This window comes from Pyxicephalus adspersus, chromosome 1 (genome assembly GCF_032062135.1).
Source record: "Pyxicephalus adspersus chromosome 1, UCB_Pads_2.0, whole genome shotgun sequence".
Classification (NCBI taxonomy): domain Eukaryota; kingdom Metazoa; phylum Chordata; class Amphibia; order Anura; family Pyxicephalidae; genus Pyxicephalus; species Pyxicephalus adspersus.
The window spans coordinates 9476693-9493791 of NC_092858.1; the positions used below are offsets into that span (position 1 = coordinate 9476693).

Consider the following 17099-nt stretch of genomic DNA (forward strand, 5'->3'; position numbering starts at 1 on the left):
ACACGCCTTGTATATCTGCTGTGAAATTACAATTATCTTTGTACCGCTTCTGCCAGCAATCTCAGCTGGATGGAGCCGGGGTGATTCCACAGACTCAGCTGGTTACCGCCTGCACCGCATTTATTCAAAAATCCACTTGGATATCAGCCGCAGCATAATGGATTTTAATGAAAACAGCCGGCCCATAACTCCACGCAGTAAATATTGATCTGGTAAATGTGTATTAACTAAATGGTCTGCAGAAAAATATGTCAAGCAGCTTGTACCAGGCACAATAGACAATGCATTCAATTTTTATCTAATTAAATGGGGTTCCATAAATATTTTTCATTATGTGCTAATGCAGCTCTTCCCACCAACCGCGCTCACACAGCTACCAAACTTTGAGTTTTAGCTTAGATCAGTGCATGTAGATTTATAGACACATGTACAGCCCTGTTCAAGCTACATGTATCCTGTGCCAGCTTACATTTCTATACATGAGTGCTAAGTAGAAACCTCCCAATGCTGGTCCAGTGTGCCAGTCAATGGGCTCTGCAGGGGCGGGGATTTCAAGATTGTTAGGTAATGCTCCTTATGTCATGCCATTACTTTTTCTTTCTATTCATGAACATAAAAAAAGGGAAAGGATAGTCCCCATCCAAAAGAAAAATTGAGTTTCCTAGTTTGGTAAAACTTTTCATCCAAAGTTTCAAAATTTGTGAACTCCTGAACCTTATCTCTATGCTTTGTTCCAATGTTAAAAAAAAGTATCCCATTTGTGAAGCATGGTGGTGATAGTTTTATAGTTGGGTCATTTGCTGCCTCCAGACTGGGGAGCTATCATTGATGGAACTATGAATTCTTAATTGTACTTGTAAATTATCTAACTATTTGGAAACTGAAAATCACAAGGGCCATGCAGAAATACCTTAGGTCCAACACTTAGATTGAATGGGTATAGTAGAAGAACAATTCTTTAGATTTGGGTAAGTCCTGATCTTAATCCTTTGGACCAGTGAGTTTTAAATTATGCTTTGGGACCCAACATGGGTCATGGATTGGCATCATCAGTGGTGAGTTGCATAGCACCCTTCATTTATCATTGTCTTAGGGTATGTTACCATAATTTCAGACATAGCATATCATGGGATGAAAGAGTGGTGAATGTTTCCCAATATTCCAAATTGAAAATTAGAGAAGGTTTGGACATATTTCAAAATAGGGATAACCACAGTATTTTGGCATCATTGGTTCAACCTACAACCTTGAACAAGAGGGCAGTCTTTGCATCTGGAGGAAAAGAAGTGTAAGCTCCGGATAAGGAAGGGATTCTTCACTGTAAGGTCTGTAAAAATGTGGAATCGGCTCCCTCAGGAAGTAGTTTCACCAACTAATATAGATTGCTTTAAGAAAAAGCTGGATGATTTCTAGAAGCACAGAATATAATTGGTGATTAAGGCTTTAAAGTAAAAACAACAGGGACTGCTTATCAAGGGAACATCCCATTGCCTCATGGAATCAGGAAGGATTTTTTTTCCCCTGTTGAAGCAAATTGTGGTTGAACTTGATGGACGTATTTATTTTTTCAACCTGACTATGAGGAGAATTTTTACTGTGATTGTAAAGTAATGGCAAAGTTACTTTGAAGTCAAACTCCAGTTGAATCAGATTTTTTCAAATTCATCCATCCCTGTCTAATAAGGTTTATTTAGGTAAATCTATCTGTAGGTCAAACATTTAGGTTGAATGAGAAAAGCCAAAGAATAATGTGTTTTTTATCTCTGAAGCACAAACATAGATGGCCAAAGCCAACCAAAAATTCAGTCAAATCAAAGATTTCCAAAAGAGTTTCCCAGAATTTGCTTTTTTAGTTTGTCCGCATTCATTAGTCAATAGTACATTATTTTGTATTGTTTATTTCCAAAGTCCGGCACATTAGCTCTGACTCACAGACAACACAAAGGTTTACACTCCATAGACCAGCCATGGTGCTATCACAAAGTAAAAAATATGGCACATTGATCCAAAAAGTGACACAGTTAAGAAATGTTCCACATAAAATAAAACAGTAACACTCATCATATTATAAAAAAAAACACAACATTAAATACAAACTGTGGTTATGAGGATGAATATTTCAGGGGGCATTTAAAAAAACTGCTGAATTTTATGAAAAAGAGGAAATTCATTTACAAATCTATATAGTTGGGAAAAGTATACAGATTGTGCATGGAAGTCCTTTAATAAGTCGTTCAAAAGAAAGTCAACCGCGCCATTAGATAGGCATGTGGAGATGAGTGGTGAGTTCTGTTACCCTGCTGATAGATTTGGTAGCAATGGTTGGGACGTCTTCAATGGTTGAATTTGACTTGGTTCGGTTCACCCAAATTAGTCCCAGTGTTTGGGTTGATTTGTAGCTGGATTTGAATCTTATTGAAATCAATGACAGAGGCAAATTGCAAATTATCAACCAAATAATTAACCAAATTACCCAATACTACATAGCATAAGGCTTGGAGAATCATGAATTTGGATTATGAGCTTCATGGGATTTGAATGTGGCTACCAATCTGTCATGCACCAGATTCACCACCCAGATTCACTGAGCTGTCATGCTCAACCCTAGGTTTTCCTGAGCCTTATGCTACCTGTTGGTCGAATTTGCCACTGTCATTGACCCCAATGGGATTCCAATATGGCTGTGAATCTGCTAAAGTCTTCTGGTCAGATTCTCTGAGCTGTATTATATCTGTCTTTGTTACATGTTGCACGGCACAGCCATTCAGCTAAGCCGTGCTAGCGTATGTCCCTCGGCACCATATGCTATATCTGTCAATGGCGGGCATAGCGTATGGCTCAGTGCCAAATCCTATTGCAAAACTTGTTCTGCTTTGTTTCTTTTAGGCTGAATTTGGCACAGACCCAAAGCCACCAAGCCTAACAAAAGGTTATCGGATTCATCCATGATGAACGAAATGGGAAATTGTCCTTATGTTTTGGAGAGCTGTGCTGAAAACTCTGGTTATTTGTTTATAGCCATTTAAAACAAAAAATGGAAAATACTGCCTAGAAAACTACCCCTGCTTCTTTTAGGAACCTGATGTGCTCCATATTCCTTGCAATGATTCTAATACCCAGCTACAAACATGTTTTCAGCCCATTAAAGCCATTTCTATTTCCATTGTCGTAATGGAATTGTGTAAACCAAAGCTTTGGCTTTGTTAACTTTGGCAGTTAGATTGGAGTACGTTTTCTGCTTCTTCATGCCAGGGCCCAGGTGGCAGCTTCATAGAAATGAATGGTGGTACCAGAACCACTCACCGCCCCCAGATGTCTTAAGAACCAGAGCTGTGGTGCGAGTAACGAAACGGCAAAGGTCCCAGTCACGGGGAGCCATGCAGAATCAAAGATCTGAACCTTCCCTTAGCCAATATTCCAGTTTCAACAAATGCCCAACCTTTCAATGCGTCAGATGCTACCACAAATCACAAATAATCTCCATATAAAATAATAGTACGACAAAAAGGTAAAATACCTCTACATTGTGCACATGAGTACATACCAAAATAGACCTATCAGCTTGTGAAACATTGACTATCAATGAAAATATGATTCACAGTTTTACAAAGTTCGTAAACAAGTCACCAAGTTCATAGCACGGGGTACTTGGTCCTTGAGGAATACATCATGGTCCTGGCCGGTGCAAGATGGTGACACAGCCATGATAGCTGGTACAACGCTGTAGAGGGCGTTCCATGTTAACTTGTCCCAGTTTTGGGTCATACACAAAAGCTTTTTCGGTTCCTTCTCCGTTGTCATCTCTTCCGCCCAGGATGTATATCATCCCACCACATGCAGTCACTCCACAGCTCTCCTACAAATGAGAAATTTGGTTTTAATTATGGAAATTGAATTTAGATTTTGCATGCAAGTGATTTCTGTTTCCTGCATCCACACTGCAGTGATCCGTGTTTGCAGAGCTAAGTAAAAGCCATGCCCCTTGGCACAAGTATGCCTGACCAGGTCAATTACTAAGAGATAGTTACAGAACGTCCTGCGTTTAACATTGGTGCACAACTACTGCAACCAAAAAGAAGGTAGGACTACAAAATAAAGATTGTAAATACAATTTCCACCTAACTGTACTATGTTACTGTATGGCCATTGAAGAACAATTAATGTGCAAAATCTGCTTTTATTACTGCTTATTGCTAGATAATGGCAGCTGCTGTATAGCTAATGCAGAAGGAGCGGGGTCTCTAAATCTACAACTAGAACTGGGAAGTTTTCTATCTCTTAGGGCCACTATTGGTGCAATCTGTGCCCATTATGAGTGGTTCTTAGTTTCCCTTTATGGGTTCATACTTATTTTTATGCAACAGAAGGAGCTAGAACTCATAGAAGATAAGGAGACCCAAAACCCCAGGTAGAGAAAACAAAGCTGGACATTATTGCAAGAAGATCGTATTGTTGGTATACTCAAGACACGGTGATTCTGATCCAGGCAATAAAACCTGGTGCTTACCCAAACAACCAAGCTTTTGGAGTGAAGCAACTCCATAACTTCCCAAACTGATCCAACTTTATACTACATGCTCACCAGAGGGCCAGGCAGGGGGGCAGCTTCATTCCATTCATCTAATATTGGGTTATATCTGAATATTGTGCTCAGAAGACCCCCAGCAACGTAGATCATTCCATCCAACTCAACAGCATTAATGCACCTCTGGGAGAAAGGCGATGGAGACTTGTATGTCCATTTGTCTTCTTCTGGATCGTAACACTGGACCTGGACAGAATAAAATTCATTTTTATAAGAAAAGATGTTTAAGGTATATATATTTCAGGGATCTGGCAACAATTCCAGTACAGTCCTATAAATTGGAGATTTAGAAACAGCAGCTGGTGAAATGTTTCATGCTCAGCTGAAGATTTGTCCTGGTGGGTATCGTCATGGGACAAAAAGTGAAAAGAAATACAACATTCTGTGATGGTCCCAGAACATAAAAAGAGATAACATCATGGGGATCTCTACTGTATATAAAAGAGGACCCCCCCCCCCCCCACACACACACACACACACTAATATGTGCAAGCTTGCTCTAAAAAGCCAAATAAACCTGTTTTGTTTGGGCATTATCAAAAATTGGATGCAATTAACCCATTGGCCAATACAAATCCCCCTCCATACCTTATTTGTGTTTCCATAATCCTCCACTGCTCCTCCAATGACATAGATCTTGTTCATACAGGTCACCACTGCTGCGGAGCTCACGGCTTCCAACATTGGAGTTCCCGTGATCCAGGTGTTGGTGAACGTGTTGTAGCGTTCCACAGTGGACAATCTTTTCATGCCATCAAACCCACCAACAGCATAGATCTAGGAAATAAAAGGTGAAATACATTAATTATTTGCTTTTTTTGTATTTTTATACAAAGTCAATCCATACTTTTTGGACAATCAACAAATCCAGAAAGATAAATGAGCTATAAGGCAATTGCTGAATATTTTGCCTGTGCAAAATTATAAAAGGAAGGGGACATGTGGATATTACCTTTGGAGTTATTCTTTTTCAAGCAAATAACAAGCCTAATGTTTGATTCTCTATGATGATTGAATATCTCTCCATGATGATTGGGATCAATATGAGGACACTCTTTAAATTCCTCCTAGCTGATGCCAAAATTTAGAACATTGGATTTTGGATAAGATTCCATGAATTGAAATATGTTGGGCTACATCCACATTTCATTGTTTCTTCAATCCTGGACCAGATCCATTACAACTTTGTTAGATCTCCCAGGTTCTCCTATGCTGGTCTATCTTTTCCAGTCTTTATGAGCTAGAGTAAATCAGGCCCAATGGTGTTGAATAACTCAAAAAATGTGGGCTTTTCACATAACACAGTCATTCATCCACTTACAAGTAATATTTCACTTAGTTTAGTAAATGAGATGAAGCTCTGCTGGCTTCAATCATCCAATCACATGCAAGTAAAATCTAGATTTTCTAGTATGTGATTGGATACTCTTTGCAAAGTGATTTTACAACACAATTACTATGCTAAGTAAATTATCCTTTACACAATGATATCGTGGTAACTAAACCTCCTATGTTTAGATTTTGCATTGATATAGAACTCCAAATAGAAAATATTGTTTTTAGATTTGGAGAAAATGAAATGGGGCGTTTTTGTGTCTTTTGAAGAATTTTTTAGCATTTTCTGTGACAATGACAAACCTTGACAACATTATTACACTGGACCTGATTTATTAAAGCTCCCCAAGGCTGGAGAGGATACACTTTCATCAGTGAAGCTTGGTAATCCAACAAACCTGTAATATATTTTTTAATCATTTGGACCAGATCCATTCCAATTTTGCTGGATCACCCAGGTTTACTGATGAAAGTGTATCTTCTCCAGCCTTGGAGGGCTTTAGTAAATCAGGTCCAGTGGCAGAGAAAAGAAATGTCTTCTAATGTTTCCAAAACTTTAAGGACATGCTTCCAATTTTTCTTAGATCTAGCAGTCACATGTTTATGGTGAATTGGGAAAGATAAATGGTTAGAAAGAATTTCTTCTGCTTTCCCACCCCACATGTTGTCGTTCCTACCTCTCCATTCAGAATAGCCATTTTGTGCCTCCATCGGCCCTTTGCTAATGAAGCAATCCTGATCCAGGCATTGAGCTGAATGTTAAACATCCAAACATCGCTGCTGTTAATGTGTCCACCTGCAGAAGAGCAATTATAAGGTAATTATAGAGGTCATATGATAATGAAACCAGAATTGTTCTTCCAAGCAGTTTGCATCTTTTCTGCAGATTCTACAGCAACATGTCACAGAAAATTTAAGTAAATGTGCTAATACAGCATGTTCCTTAAAGCGTACCTAAACTCAAAAATTTCACTTTACATAAGGGTAGGGGCCCTTTTATGTAAGGTAAAAATTCTGTTGTTTTTTTTTAAGTGCAACACCCTTTTATTTAAAAAAAAAAGGGGTCTTGCACTCTACAAAAAAAAAAGCACCGCCCCAATTCTCGATCGCCTAGGCAATTGAGAATGAATGGGAGCGCAAAGCCTCTCGGGATACCGGTAGACACTTGGGTGCTCCTACTGCGCATTGCCTTTTCACGCAAAGAAAAACATTTGCCGATCTCACACATGCGCAGTGGGATCTGCAAGTTTTTTGTCCATCTTACGTCACCTGATCTCACGCCTGGGTCAGGTGACTTAGGATGACGAACCCGTAAAAAGAGACGAAGATGCCAGGAGGACAAGGGACCTGATGCAGGACACCGCCGCATGGATCAGACTGCCCTGCAGGATTGAAGATAAGTGTATTTTTTTGCAGTTTTCAGTTTAGTTCCTCTTTAGAACGATGATCAGGGGTCCTGTCAGGTCTTTATTTGTGTTCTTTTGGTCCATATATCTAAAAGTGCTGGATTATAATGCGAGGAAGGAGTTAATGATAAACCCAAACCAATAGTTTTGTTGTAATTTTTGGATAGTGGAGGCCTACAGCTACTTTTGCTTACTGACTTACAGATTGTGACTGATTTTAATGGGAAAGAAAGGTATGGGAAATGCAAAATTTATGTTGTTAACTGAAGAGAAGGTGAGGAAAAATCACCCATTGGGGATATATGATCTGATGACAACCAAGACTGAGGTCTCCACATGTTGAATGTAAATATTGTGACACTAAGGCAGGATGGAGGTGGAAGGGAGATATATTTGCCCAAGATTCCTCTTTTATTTGAAGTATTTTGCCCAAGATTCCTATGTGAAGTAGCAGGTGGAAGACTCTCACCTGTGAGCTAATTAATGAAGAAGTACTGAGGGTGGGGATATACCATAGAGTCAGGAGCTCAGTCAGGAGTTCAGCTCTGTTTGGAGACACAGATGGACTGTGTGAGTGAGCTCTGTTTGGAGAGACACAGATAGGGGTTCTGTGTGAGAGAGCTCTGCTGGTGACACAGATAGGGGTTCTGTGTGAGGAGCTCTGCTTGGAGACACAGACAGTCGGTCTGTGTGAGGGAGCTCTGCGTAGAGACTCAGACAGTCGGTCTGGGTGAGTGAGCTCAAGTCGGCTTGTGTGAGTGAGCTCAAAAGTGATTAGATGGTTGCTGAAAGCTTGGTTTTGAGCTGACAGGGAGAAGCCCTCCAGCTGATAGACAGGGACATCTTGATGTATAGTAAGTGCCAGACAGGCAAGGTTTTCTTTTGCTGTTTTTGTTTTTTTATCTGCAACCTTCAATAAACCTGGCTGCAAGCCAGCTTAAGGCTGATACCTTGGTGTGTGATCTGAGTTGGATGAACCAGACAAGTGTCCTTTGACACCAGCAAAGGCGATCCTGAGCGTAACTCCTCACAATATAAGATCAGAAGAGTTAAAGCTACATAGAAAGTCCTTGCTGGACTAACACAAACAATGGTGGAACACATGGACATTTTTGGTAGGTTATAAATTATTATATACCAAAAGTACGGGGTGCTGGGCACTGTCATTGGGGGGAATGTATCCATGCAAAAAATGTTGATAAAATATTATTCAGCAGAGAAACAAATCATTTATATAATAGATAGATAGATAGATAAAAATAATTGGGGGCTTCCTTAAAGCTGTACATTTTATTAATTTAATGTAATTATTTTTATTACTGAAAAATATGGGCTTTCTCTAAATTTTACCCGGACCCTTTAATGACAGACCCCTGGTATTGTACTCCACTTTTTATCACCTTGGAAGGGCTTGACTATGGACGTTGTAAAACACTCCATGATATGTTGGCTATACAAATACAAGTTAATAATTATAGGGAGCCAATATCTGGTAACCTAATAAAGGTGATTTTCAGATTCCAACATAAGCCTACCAACAAACCACTACATCCTTCTTGGAGTATCAGTTTCAGGAAAGAGGCCTGTTAAATAACATCGGGACCCCCAATTTTGCACGGGGCTAGGTATGGGAAGAAAGGAGTGGATGCATTCTTGCTCTGCCCCTTTTTCCTGGCCACCCAAGCATGCATGGATAAAGGGCTGGTTTAGATATTAGTCAGGTTACCATGCATTTCACTTAAAATTGAAAGTATATCTTCTCTGCCATACATATGTTGAGTTTTTAGTATAGATTTATTAGTAATTTAAAAAAGTTCCCATTAATTTATTTTTAGCATTGCAATTGTAAAGTTTCTAGGATTGCAGTAGGAACACTTACCCGAAATGTATATATTATTCTTTAATGTGCAGGCAGCAAATTCAGACTTAGTATATCCCGGCATGCTGGCGAGGGGTTTCCACTGCCCGCTCTTCGGATAGTAACATTCAGTAAAAGGTAATTTTAAAAGTCCCTTTTTATCACAGCCGCCAATAATGATAATGGCTTCTGACAAGTCTGCAAATCTGCAAGACAGAGCGAGAAACAATAAACCTAATTGGTTCCCCAAATGATACAGTACATATGGAACAGCATTGATCAGAGCTTTCATGGATAACTGCAGTTTTTCCTACCTGTTTAGGACAAATGGTTGGGAATGGCATTAAACTAGACACAAGGAATTTGGCAAAGCCGAAGCTCCAGTGTTTTGGCCATTGAGAACCACATCAGTACATCTGACCATAGAGAGCCATATTTCTCAGCAGTTCCTCTGCAGAATCATTTATTTTGGAATATCCAATTTATTTATCCCTTTAACTAGCAGCACTTTTGGCTTTAGTCATTCCTGTCCTCCAGTTTCTAAATATGGAACTGGTTGGCAAAAGCCCAGTTACCATCTGTAAGTGTTACTATCAGTTAGGAAGTCCCCCAAAAACATCACCTGGTATGAGTTAACACAACTTTTTATTACCTTCTTGGCCTCGCTCTTAGTGAGTTAACTGGATTCCCAAGAATATGGAACATCCGAGCCTCATGCAACAAAGGGAAACATTCTGGACAGTCCTGGATGGTTTTATCTGTTTCCACCTTCTCCAGAAAATAAGCAGGATCCAGTAATGGAAGCCTCACGTGTTTCAGAAGATCCTTCAAAGCTTTCATTCCAGTTGTCTTATTTTCGTGGACCCATTTCATGACAGCTTCAAAAACAATTTCCTCTTTGCTCACCACCAAGTCTTCGTTGGATAAATACTCAATCAGTTCCTCCTTGCTCAGCTGCAGGAACTCCTCATGGCAGGAGACCTCCTCAAACCCCTCCAGTACTAGCTTTTTGCTTTTCTCAGAGAGAGAAGGAATTGAGAACAAGTCTGCAAACTTCATAATGCCAACACAGTTAGAAGGGTCTAATTGACTGTCCAAAAATTTGGCACACTCATCCTTTAAACTGCAAATGTGGAGGAGATCTGAAGCCCGCAGAAGGTCCTCCACATTGTCTTCTTGTATTGTAGGGCTCCCACCATACATGAAGTCCAAGAGAAAGCCCATGATTCGTGCTGATATCTTCTTAATGTTGATAACACTCAGACTGCTCTCCTTGAGACTTCCTCCAAACATGGCTCTAAAATAAGAACTGTTGGCTGATAAAACGCCTCGATGGCAGGGAAATGTCTGGTCTTCTATTTGGAGGACAACGTCAGTAAAAATTCCACTTTGCCTGTAAATGTTTAGACTTTGAAGGATCTCCCTGGCGTGACACGTCCCACCACAAGGCCACATCTTCTGATGCCTCAACAATCTTGACTCCTGGAAGGAGTTTTCAAGACTGACAGATTCGGATTCCAGGTCCTCTTTTGAAATGTTTTCCATCCTGCATCAAACAATAAATAATTTTAAAGATAAAAACAATAAAAAAAGGTCTTGAGTCTTTTGTAAAAAAAAAACATTTGATACTATCTACCATAACTCTAACTCTGCTTCCATTTTACATCTTAAAAAACATCCTGGTTAATTGTGCAAATACATTTTCAGATTCATTATGGAAGTTGACATTTTTTCTCTCAGATTTTGGATGGAGATAAGCAAAATTCAATTTCCCCAAAATTTTAAATAGAAAATAGAGTGCTGTGAAATGTCTCTAAAATTTGTGTGAAAAGAGGAAATAAACACAAAGAACACAAAATGACATCAACTAAAAAGACACTAAACATACCAAGAACACTCCCTATATCAGCCGTTCTCAACCTTTCTAACATAGGGGAACCCTTGAAAAAAAACGTTCAGACCTTCAAGGAACCCCTCCAGTATTTAATATACACACAGCTCACAGTATATTAGTGTGGTGATCAGTGGAATGAATTCCCCTTACATTGTTGGCCAGTGGGAGGAATGTCACCCTTACGGATAGCCAAAAAATCATTGACCCGAGAAGCACAAATTGCTCATTGCTAAAGGAACCCCCAGCAACCTCTGGAGGAACCTTATGGTCTTACAAATCCCTGGTGGAGAAACATTTCTTTAAATAAAGAGTAAAGCAATTGTAAGCAAATTTCCCCTAAGGAGCTTAGTGAGTAAAATCCAGAGTTTCTGCTTTGGCAAAGTTTTGGTAAAATTTGCAGTTTGGTAGCAATTTCAGCATCTATTATCTATAATTTTTTAAGGAAGGTACTTTTTCACCAGAGTTGAATCCACGACATTAGATTTGGACATAACTAATGAATTTGAATGTCTCAGGATAAATGTCAGTGCTATGCTTAGGCTTTTTATGTCTAAAATTTTCCTCTGCTGCCAAGTAAGAACCATTAGCTTGACTGTAAGTTCCATCAAGTTCCACGCTTCTATTGTAGTATTTCTGGCTGGAAGTAGCCCGGGCTGTTTTTGACCTTGTCATCTTATCAGGTCTGCCATGAGCTTCTCAAACCTTTCCACACAATTTGGAATCATTTGCAGTTCTGTAATGCATACTTTTTTTTAAACCCTAGATGTTTGCCCTGACTTTGGCCTAAAGCTTCAGAAAATGTACCAAATGTTTGGCTGAACCACCACTAATTAGAGCCTAACTTCTCTAATTTTTATTTTTCTACTCAGTGATGAACGTTGCCAACAATCTGCTCCTGTGCGGAACTGACTTTTATAGGGAACGCTGTTGGCACAGCAAAGTCCGGGACCCTCATTCATTGGCACACTTTACACCTCCTTATTATATGCTAGGGTAATATAACTTTTTATTATCTTTTTGGCCTTGCTCTAGGTGAGTTTACTAAAGACCCCAAAAATATCAAACAACCGAGCCTTGTGTAACAAAGGGAAACAATCTGGACATTCCTGGATGATTTTCTCTGTTTCCACCTTTTCCAGAAAATAAGCAGCCCAGCAAAAAAGACCTCACGTGTTCCAAAAGATCCTTCAAAGTTTTAGTTCCAGTAGTTTTACTGTAATTTCATTTCATCCCCCTATGTCTGTTCCAGTCTGTATTTATCCACAATGTAGCAAAGTCAAATACTGAATGAACAGAGGACAATCCCAGGCACAGAAGTGTCTAGAGCAGTGGTTCCCAAGCTTTTGGAGCTCACGGACCATTAAATGTACGGATTCTAGAGAATGCATGGGCCGGGAACCGTGTGTCACTCAAAGGGGAAGAAACTTACCCCAGAGTGACGTCAGGATGCCAGAACCCGCCCAACCTACCCACCGCCCTGAGCCTGCGATGCATACAGAAGACATGGTCCGCCGGTGGGCCCCCCCCCCCAAAGCAGGGTCCTTCTCCTGACCCCACTGGGGGTGTGGACCCCTGGTCTAGAGGCTATACCATACGTTGTACACTTATCCATTATTTCATTTTTTCTACATTGTATTATTTACAGAAGCACAGCGTGGTGGTGATTTTAGAAATGCAACATTTGCAGGTAAAATGCATTACATTTCCCAGGTTTTGATATTGTCCTGTTTTATAAGCACATCCTAAATAAATGTGCACCATCATTTCATTTTTTAGTAGCTCACGACTTATCCCTCACAGCTTTTTTCATTCATATGAAACACATGCAGATGCAATCAGGACCTTGGCTCAGTGAAAGTGGAAAAATTGTACAATTTTGAGCCAACTGACATCTGCACATCACGAATTGTTTCTACTGAATGACATGAAAATATTTACTCTCAGATAAGCAGCCACTTAGACAGCTGGCTAATTTTAGGCTTAAGTAATCGACCCACAACCCCCCTCCGCAAGGTCCAGGCATTGACAAATTGTATTGCTAGGGGCGAGTATCAGGATTAATTAGAGCAGCAGAAGGGGAATCCTGAATTTTCATTTTTAATTCACCGCCTCTATTCACAAACAATGCCACCACCAACAGAGATCTTCATAAAGTAACTTGGGGTCGCTCTGCTCAAATATTACATTTTAATTTCTGACAATATTTAAAATTACTGCTTAAGTGAAATATGACTAATTAACATTTATATTATACAATATAAAATACCATTTTCTTATATAATAAATTGCTTATTTTCCAGTCTTCTTATTGATTCCCTGTTCAGCCAGTTCCTTTCTACATGCACTCACTTCAATGTCAAGTGAACATTGTTATTTAAACCGGATTCATTGACATGGTATTTAAATAGATTTAATGATTGGTTTTCCTTATTGTTAAGTAAAGATCTCCAGGTATTTGTTTTTTTATTCTTGTAAAATGACTCCAAGGTCCTGCTGGTCATATTTTATTTTGTTGCTTGCAAGTTGTCATGCAGTGACATAGCCAAGAATGAAAGTTCCAGGTGTTTTCCTGTTGAATTATTTTCCTATGTTTCCTGATTTTCTGCCTGTGAAATAGATTTGGACCTCACTGTTCTCATTTTCGGGCAGGTTGGGACCTGATTCAGGATCAAGCGATTCCATGTGTCTCCGGTTGTTGAGCCACTTGGTCAGTCGCGCTGCGGTGCTGGTTTTTACTATAATTTGCACATTTAACAACTGCTGTGATCAGTACTGTACTATTCACTGCTACCCCCATTCATTCTGTATGGGACTGCTGAGAAATGACATGCAGCGTCTTCCCAGAAGCAGCAGTTCCTTGGCATGAGGAAGTGATAAAAGCACCACAACCTCCTAGTCACGGTGAACTTAGCATTTAACTATAATATGCGGTCCTGTTTGTTAAAAATGAACTCTAGGTACAAAAACCTATTTTAATTATATTCCTTAATAGCAACATTATATAAATGTACATTCCGTGCATCAATTGCCTCTGCAAACCCAGATATTACCAATTAGCATCACTGCACAAATCTCAATGCATTCTCTACAGGCAGCATGGTGGCTCAGTGGTTAGCACTGTCGTCTTTGCAGCGCTAGGTCCCAGATTTGAATCTGCATGGAGTTTGTATGTTCTTCCCGTGTTTGCGTGGGTTTCCTCTCACAAAAACATACAGTTAGGGTAATTGGCTTTCCTCTAAAAGTGACCTTAGACTGTAATAAAGACATATGGTAGGGACATTAGATTGTGACCTCCCTTGAGGAACAGCTAGGGACATGAGTATGGACTTTGTACAGCGCTGCGTAATATGTTGGTGCTATATAAATACTGTGTAATATTATGGATGCTTCAAGGTGCTTTCCTTTCATTCCTGTTTGGAATGTGGTGATGGAATTAAAGCATATCAGAAGTATACATGGATGTTGCTCAAATACTTTCTTTGGAAAGCTTTAGCATGTATTTTAGACATCTGCATTCAAAGTGTGCCAGCGTGTTGACCACCAGCCTAAAATCTGTATGATATAAACCCAGCTAAGGAGATATACTTGAGGCCTTAGTTGGTAGAAGGTCATAAGATTCATAGTAATGTCTCCCCTTCCTCCTAGATTGTAAGCTCTTCGGGGCAGGGTCCTCCTCCTGTTTGTATCTGTCATTTGCAATCCCTATTTAATGTACAGCGCTGCGTAATGTGTTGGCGCTATATAAATCCTGTTTATTAATAATAATAATAGACATTGCAAATGTATGCAAATACATAGATGTACTTATATGCAATAATAAAATGCAAAGGTAAAGTGCTAAAAATAAATGCAAACACTTAAGGAGTAGATGGTACCAGTGCACCAATAAGACGATCATGACAGCAAATCTGTGGCTCTGGCTGCTTTATTGGGAATGCTGATCAGAAGTAGATAAATGGAGTTTATATATCCCCTCTTGTGTATCACTTGGTGCAGAGAAATCCTACAAACTCCATATTATCAGGCACTTGTCCTGCTTAGCTGTCATCATGTCACACTGAACCCTGGTAAAGACTAAAAATGGCTGGGCCGCCATACATTGTCCATTGTCTAACAGTAACAGAGTAATGATAAGCAGCAGAAGTTGGAATGACTGCATGTGAACAAGAGAGAGCTAAAAGATCGGATGTGCCATGTGCAAAAAAGTACAAACAATATTATGTACAAAAAACATAAAAATTGTTGTATTTAAAAATTTTCTGGTAGACCATTACTATTTATGGTGTTCATCAATGTTCCTGTTATCAGTATGCGGCTATCTCTGTATGGTTCCAGCGTGTCTCAGACATGTCACGGTTCCTGTCTGGCTCCTCGCTCACACACGTGCTATGTATTGCACACAGATGTGGTTAGACGTGTTTGTGTGACAAACGAGAAGTTGGGTCTTCTGAGGTTACAAGAACAGCCACTTTGTTTTCTGTAAAAGGGAAATGAGTTGGTGAGATAGCAGATATTTTCCATGGCCGGTCCTTTAGAGTTCACATAGAGGTGACCACAGATCTGCAAACATGGGGCACCTTAAAAAAAAGTCATTCCAAATGGCCAGCCTGCCATGCAAAGCTGAAGATCCGAGTCCTTTATAATGCAAAAGCCTCAAGATAAACAATCAATTTCTGAATTTGTCTTATTAAAGTAAAGGGGTCCTTATACCTGTGGGGGCTGCTATCCATGGCAATTGAAGGCACGAGCCGTCATCCTTTGTATATCACCTGTATGAAGATATTATATATATATTGTATTGCAATATTTTACCAAACTATATTTGAAATGTCAGGGAGCAGAGCATTATCAACCCATGTCTTTCTGGCAAATGGAATTAAATATACAGTTGAGGTGACCAAAGTGGCCCCATGGACCCATACATCCCATTTCAACCAAGAGCAAAACATAAAGCAACAATGTTATAGACATGGGGTGTTATTCAGTCCCGTCCTAGGCTGACTACACTGCTCCTCCAATAATTAGAAATATGTTATTGTCTAAATCACTGGATGAAAATAAAACTAATTCAGCCACCACATCTGAGGACTAGTTAGCAAGAACAGAAATATTTAAAAATTCTGTTTTTGGTTAAATACTCTCTAGTGCACATCCAAACCAATTGTACATGTGTAGGCAAAAATACAAGAGGAGAGATCTTCTGACCACCATGCTACCAAGTCATTTCTATGGCAAGGTACACACAAACCTGTAATTGCTGACTGTAATCCAACTGAACCAAGTGCATCATGTTCATGGAAGTGATGCCCAGGACAGATGCTAAACCAAGGTTGCAGTGTGTCTGCAAACTCAAACAGTGCCCATAGTCTATCCCCAGGATATGAAGTCTGCCAGACAATCTGGGAGCCATGACAGGTCTTTGGGTCATCAAATGGTGCTAACTGACAACCATGGGGGAGGAAGGTCAATGGAGCTGGAAGAGATCATGTCTCAGCTAATGTAATATTGTATATGATACTGCCAGAATCTGGCTGAAGTGATTCTATCCTACGTCATATAAGGAAGGGAAAAAAGGGGTGAAAGGAAAGGAAGAAAAGGAAAGGAATGGAAGAGAAATTACATGAAAGGAGGAAAAAGGAAGAAAAGGAGGGGAAATGAAGCCCAGAAATAATAAGCTTTAGTTCCCCGTAACAGTGGCAGCTGCAGACACAAAGAACCGGTGACACCGTCCTATTACCTGGACCGGGGGGGTTGGCTTGGTTCGGTGTCTCTCATGCTGTCTCGGTGTAGCCAGGTGGAAGAGCAGCACCTGTATTTGTACTGGCTGTGCAGTCCTGGGAGGTGACACACTATCACACTTCCAGAGAATTATCTGTTCTTCCTGCTGTGCACAGAATTGTGTGATTTGTGTCAGCTGTGTATGTGGTATGTAGGGGGGGAAGAGGAGGAGTTCTCCCAGTCCCACACAAAGGACAGGGACTCCCCTCCCTAAAGCTCAGACTGCTTTACATGCATTTGTTA

At 39.9% G+C, this 17099-nt stretch overlaps 1 protein-coding gene across 1 annotated transcript; it reads right to left on the bottom strand.

Moving 5' to 3' along the window:
* Positions 1-1830: 1830 nt before the first annotated feature.
* KLHL35 (kelch like family member 35) lies at positions 1831-17022 on the bottom strand. The gene is made up of 7 exons (XM_072401898.1): positions 16816-17022; positions 9837-10730; positions 9206-9390; positions 6598-6716; positions 5174-5362; positions 4583-4771; positions 1831-3856 (listed from the first exon to the last, which is right to left on the bottom strand). Exons 1-7 carry the CDS (start codon positions 16851-16853, stop codon positions 3668-3670), a joined length of 1803 nt encoding a protein of 600 aa, XP_072257999.1. The 5' UTR covers positions 16854-17022; the 3' UTR covers positions 1831-3667.
* Between the last annotated feature and the right edge of the window lie 77 nt (positions 17023-17099).

Coding starts and splice junctions, on each gene's coding strand:
- KLHL35 (XM_072401898.1), bottom strand. CDS start 16,853: ATGAGAGACACCGAACCAAGCCAACCCCCCCGGTCCAG. Junction 10,731..16,815: donor AGCCAACCCCCCCGGTCCAG/GTAATAGGACGG, acceptor TGTTTGATGCAG/GATGGAAAACATTTCAAAAG. Junction 4,772..5,173: donor ATTATGGAAACACAAATAAG/GTATGGAGGGGG, acceptor TATTCTGTCCAG/GTCCAGTGTTACGATCCAGA.